The sequence below is a fragment of the Chanodichthys erythropterus genome, chromosome 6 (assembly GCF_024489055.1).
Source record: "Chanodichthys erythropterus isolate Z2021 chromosome 6, ASM2448905v1, whole genome shotgun sequence".
Lineage (NCBI taxonomy): Eukaryota > Metazoa > Chordata > Actinopteri > Cypriniformes > Xenocyprididae > Chanodichthys > Chanodichthys erythropterus.
In genome coordinates, this window is record NC_090226.1 from 21,646,448 (window position 1) to 21,652,500 (window position 6,053).

General features: G+C 36.0%; 1 protein-coding gene across 1 annotated transcript; it reads left to right on the top strand.

Moving 5' to 3' along the window:
- Window positions 1-1,117: 1,117 nt before the first annotated feature.
- On the top strand, window positions 1,118-5,979 carry si:dkey-13m1.5 (uncharacterized). The gene is made up of 9 exons (XM_067387545.1): window positions 1,118-1,210; window positions 1,307-1,607; window positions 1,689-1,801; window positions 1,903-2,003; window positions 2,203-2,327; window positions 3,668-3,780; window positions 3,865-4,054; window positions 4,527-4,615; window positions 5,502-5,979. The coding sequence occupies exons 1-9, from the start codon at window positions 1,118-1,120 to the stop codon at window positions 5,640-5,642; spliced, it is 1,266 nt and encodes a 421-aa protein (XP_067243646.1). The 3' UTR covers window positions 5,643-5,979.
- Window positions 5,980-6,053: the final 74 nt, after the last annotated feature.

Here is a 6,053-nt window from a genome sequence, read left to right on the forward strand (position 1 = left end):
AGCTTTGAGAATGAGCATACATTTTATTTTTTTATTCGTTTATTATAATTTATCATTTATTCATTATTTTTTATTATATTCTTATATTTTATTACTTATTTCTATGCACTTTCCTTGCTTTTATATCTTGTTTGATCTTAAAAATGTATGGTTTCAAGGAATGTTTGTCTTCATGAGAGAAATTTTTAAACAGTTGTATTGCTTAGTGTTTTGTATAACATTTTATAATTATTTATTATATAAATGTTAAATATAACATTTATTTATTCAATAACTACTGCTCTTTATTTAATTCTCCGATTTCTGCTATTTCACGGCTTCCTCTGTCAACCTCAGTCTGTTATGGGTGTCTGCTGACAGTTTTGAATATCAGACAAACCGGATGTCTTCTGACGGGATCTGGTAAATAGACTTGATCCAGTATTCCTGGAGTAAAGATTCGATCTAACATTTTATTTTGGTCAGCAGTATATCGACACGATTTAACAACTATACATATATACTTGTATATTTAAAAGTTAAGTTTGTTACTGTTTTGGGATCACTATAAATGTGCCTGATTGCAGTTGACCCAATACTGCCACCTACTGAAGATTAAAAGTTCTCAATCTAAAAGAGCATGCTCTAAATACTTGATATCAAAAAGATGTGGAGGGTTCAGTAAGCGTCCTAAAATGTGTTAAACCACTTTGACATCTCCAAATAACTTGAGTGAGCAACACAGAGACCCGCTACAATGGTTGTCTTGGAAAACATTTAATAATTAATGTCTCCACAACAAATTGAAAAGTCCCCGACCCCCCTTTGCCTTTGTGTTTGGACAAGAACGTAGCAAGATTACAAGGTAAAATAATTGTTTGTATATATTACATAACGCAATGTAAACTAGCATATATTTCTTATACATATATTCATTTGAATGATATTGGCGGGAATTGTGGAGAGGCGCATTTCACCAGCATCATTATGACAAAAAAAGAATGGTGACATCATAGATGCTTCGATGCAGGAGAGATATTTGGTGAGTGAGCTGCTTTAAGCGCTTCAATAGATTTAAATCGCACATTTTGCTTTTTAAATTTCGAAAAACGTTATACATTTACTTGCTCGTGACGCTATGAAGATGTTTCAGTCGAGGATTTCAAATGTCCCATTTTTGGATGGAGCAAACGGCATGTATAGAACAACTAACAAGAGCCACTTTAAAGTAGTGGACAACACCGCCGTGCAGAAAAGAGATATTATCCTTCAGCCTGTCTCAGCACATTTACAGCGTGGAGACCACAATGACCTGGGAATGTACCAGACAGAGACAGCGCTGTCCTTCCCATCCCATTCACCAGTCCATGTCTTCCAGCCAATGTTAACCCATCTCACGATGCAGAGCACCAACATTAAAATGCATTCTGGGAACAGTTGTGGAGACTTTGAGACCACACAATCAGACTTCAAGACCCTTCCGATGTCTGCAGCCCATCTAATTCGTCCCACCACTGCAGTCAGGATAGCTCTGCCGGGAAGCAAATGTCCTGAAACTACCTACAGATCCAGTTACACCAAACATGAAGTGTCCCCAGTCCTCAGGACACAGGAAACGCTGAACACAGGTAGCCTACTTGCATACTCACCATCCATTGACCTTTTGTATTTTATGAGTAGATATAAGATGCTTTCTTTTTATCAATAAGGTGTCGGATCAAGTCTGAACGAGGACAAAAAGGACCAATTCGGCTCCAGTTATCATGAGCAGTTCCAGTACAGATGGTGTCCTACTCCTTCTCTTATTGAGTCCTCAGAGAAGGTATTTTTTTTTTATATATATGACTTGCAGTGGCTTCAGAGAGAGTAAAGTAAGTTAATGTTGCAGTTCAAAAACATCATCTTTCATTGTCTTACATTCAGCAACGAATTCAGTATTCATCTGTAGCGATGGGAGACCGGGAAAAGATACTGAACAAACAGACAACATATTCCACCTCCTTCAGTGAATCAGGTGCCCACAGGTAACGTCACTGATATCCATCGTGCTTCAGCACGCAGCATAAACACAAAATGTGTATAAAAGCTCTATAAACAGGAAAGCTCTATAAATAACATTTGATCACATCTACTTTCCAGTTTGTCATATTAGGTTGAGAGCAGTATGAGAAAAATCTGACATAACATAATGTGGATAATCAGAAACTTTTTTTTTTTCAACAGCTTTGCTAAATTCAGGGAATATCTGCTTCCCAAGATAAATAAATCTCGGCCCATCAACCTCCGGGAACTTGTTGATGAAAAATGGATAACAACCTCATCTGAGGAATTCCGTCAACATAAATGTGGTATGTACAATAATTGTATGCCATGTATTTTTTGTTATGCCATATAATGTTCTCAAGCTGTTTAAACCATAGACAGTTCACCCAAAAATGAAAATTCTGTCATCATTTATTCTCAAGTTGTTCCAAACCTGTATGAATTTTAACACAAAAGAAGATATTTTGAAGAATATGGGTCCCATTAACTTCCATAATTGAAAAAAAAAAAAAACATTCTGGAAGTCAATGGGACCCATCAACTGTTCTTCAAAATAACTTCTTTTGTGTTCAGCAGAAGAAAAAATTCATAGAGGTTTTGGAACAACTTGAGGGTAAGTAAATGATTTTCGGGTGAACTATTTTTTTTATTTAAATGTAATATTTTATTGCTTTTTCAGATTTAATATTATTGTTTTTTTAATGAATGAATGAATTAAATTATTTATTTATTATTATTATTATTTAATTGACCGTTCGCAAAGACCCGCCCCCTTACCCGTTACTGTTGCTACGTCCGACAAACCATGCCGATCTCTCGCCACACATCATATTCTCACGCAGTGAAAAAAACACCACGGAGCAAAAAGGACACTGACAACGCGTCAACAATCAAGACAGAGCAGGTTACTTTTGATATGAAACATTTTTAAAGAAATGTAAACAATAAATACTGTTTTGTGGCTCTTTAATGTGTCGTGACAGATTGCTGTAGCGCCTCATCAAGCGGCTCGTGAACCGATCATCTCTTCCTTCTAGTTAATTTATTGCATCAAATAAACATGATGAACATAATAAGGAATGTTGTTTCAATCGCAGCAAGACGTCAGTACACACCATTTTCACCAAGTTGACATCCACCTACATTAATCTTCTAACTCCTGACTGCTTTGTCGGACAAAATGGCAGATTTGGTATTATGATTGGTTAGATCGCCTGTCAATCAAACTCCTGGCGGAGGGTCAGTTCTGCTTTCTAAAGAAGATTTGTATTTATTATTTTATTTTAAGAGTTTATATATGAAAATCTATAGCTACCTTTACCGTATATTTATTCCTCACAAGGGAATCATCATATTTGTGTCGACACATTATATATATATATACAGAGTTGGGCTCTCTTTTAAAAAAAATGCAAATCCGGTTTTTCTGTTTACTGTGCGTTTTTTTTTTTCCTCTTCTCATAAAAGCACAGCATTAGCCAGCAGATGGTGCCATTTCAAACATTCCTGACTAACTTTTGTGAATTTCATGTAGACTCAATCATCAACATGCCTTCAGCTTCTGCTTTACATTCATCACACACTGAGCAAATCAAGCTAGTCGCTTTTTTTTTGTTAAACTTTACCTCATGTTTGTTTTCACCAGGCCCTATTCACCTAGAGCGCAGAATCCCGAACCTCAGCTTTGTGTTCAAAGGAGAGATACTTAAAGGCAACCAAGAAAGGCTGTCAACAACAAACCAGTGCTTCTTCCCAAAGGTGTGATCAGTTGCATCTCGCCTCTTGCTTAAAGATGTAAAACAAAGTGTGTGTTACCTAACCGAGCAGTGTTTGCCTTATCAGATAGACCGCGCCCAGTTCCCAATGCATGTGAATGGTGCCGGTATCAGGAATTTGAGTGATGTAAAATTCGGGTGGCCTGATCTGGCTGGAAGATTCTACAGCACAACATCACAGGAGCAATTCCCATCAAAAGAGGTGGTCCGTCCCAAGCCACCCATCTACCCACCAAGCTATGTGCTGATTGAGCAAGGTACTTTTGGTTTACTAACCTGTATTTTCACATTGAATAGTCACCTAAAGTGACCTGCTCGCATCATATCCTTACTCTATAAAAAGTGTGTATAGGCAGCTGTTACTTTAGAGCTATTTCCTCCTGATCTGACCCTTAAAATCAAATATTGTCAGGTTGGTCATATATATGTGTGTGTGTGTATATATATATATATATATATATATATATATATATATATATATATATATATATATATATATATATATATATATATATATATATATATATATATTATTTAAATGTTATTTCATCAGGAATATTTTTAGGTTACCTACAACAAACAAAGATGAAATGTTCATTAAAAAAAACAAAAACATGAATGTTTAGGCTAAAAATAACATAAAATGTCAAAATTAAAATATATTTTTTTAATGATCTCTGCAATGTATTTATTAATATCAAATATTTCTCTGATCTTCTTGTTTTTTAGCACCAGATCGGATGCTTACAACTGTGCAAAAAGATTTTGTCCCCTTGAACTCAAGAAGACAGGAATTGAGCCCTAGCCAGCTTCAGCAGGTAAAATATTTACATTTCACATCAGATAAACTCCAGTTCACTGGTTTCCCATTTATTCTGCAGTCCATGAAAAGTAAACATAGACATTGGTCTCTTTTTCTTGAGCTATGAGATGGGCCTTGGTTTGGTTTAAGCCATGTGATAAGTAGTTTACTTAAAGTCTCCATAAAATTGCAGTGATTATGTTTAAATAGGGCATTTTGTCTGATGCTGCCAAATATTTATGAACTGTTTTTCCCCTTTTGGGGGTTGTATAATAGGCCTAGTTGTTCAGTTACCTTTGTTGGCTTTTGTCCGGCCAATTGAGCATGTTGAAACGAGAAACAAGATCACTCTGATTGGCTTTGTAAACCAGCTCATGAGAAGAAAAACAAAAGTGACAAAGATAAGAGAGCACACAAAGAAGGCGTTTAAATTATTACCTTCATCTTCACAAGAATATTTTCATAACGGCATAGCCGTATGTAGCCTAATTAATATAAGTGAAGACAAACTGATCAGCATGATTCATATTCAAAATGTTAAGGGAGCGCTGCTTTGTTTATGTATATTCACACTCCTAGTTCATGTTCTTTTTTTTTGAATGACAAATACAGACTACTGTCATCTGCTGTTGTGAGCGGTTATTATCTCTCTCGCAGGTGCAGAATGTACATGCTAGTTGGTCGTCGGTTAGTTTTTGCAGTGTGGTCAAGCTTAACTTTTTTGCCCAGATGCAGCCAACATGAATTGACACCACCCTCGGCATTTGTCGCTGCTAGTTTTTTTATGTCGGTTTGGTGTGTACTGGCCCTTATATGGAATTACGTTTGTTCCATACCCTTAAGGTGTTATAAGTTTACTAAGTTTTAGAGTGGATCTTGACCTTGTGTTGATCTCTTTCTAGGTTAAAGACAGTCATATTAGGCCCCGGCACAGCAAACATGACTTCAGGACAACCCACAATGAAGCTTTTGTGCCCAAGCCCTACTGCAAGGCATCCCTGGACAACCCACCCCTACAACACGTCAGCCACATGCCGTTTTAAGTCGAAAAACATATGAATTACAAAAAAAGATCTGTACTCTAAACAAATGTTTAATGGTTTTAGCACAGGAAAATATTAGCTGAAATCATTCCTCAGCCTCTATGCCAGTCTGTGAGTATTATCAGGTGTTCAACCTTAAACACAATCCACAAAATCCAGCTCAACTCCATCATATAATAAGAGCAAATAGAAACAGTTACTATTTGTTATTATTTATTGATGAACTTGATTTGGTTGAAATATATTTTTGATCGCAGACTACCATACAGGGACATTTGTTTAGAGTGGAGAACTTTTTTTTTGCTTTTGACTTTAAACATTAAAATATTCAAAACTTTCAAAGCATCACTTTTGTCTATGTATGCTCTTAAAAGATAAGGTTCTGTATATCGTGTCAGTCGCTTCATATAT

Bases quoted from the DNA above. Each gene is read 5' to 3' on its own strand.
- si:dkey-13m1.5 (XM_067387545.1), top strand. From the start codon at position 1,118: ATGAAGATGTTTCAGTCGAGGATTTCAAATGTCCCATTTTTGGATGGA. The intron at 1,211-1,306 runs GTGGACAACACC...GGAATGTACCAG, and splicing joins ACAAGAGCCACTTTAAAGTA to ACAGAGACAGCGCTGTCCTT. The intron at 4,616-5,501 runs GTAAAATATTTA...ATCTCTTTCTAG, and splicing joins GCCCTAGCCAGCTTCAGCAG to GTTAAAGACAGTCATATTAG.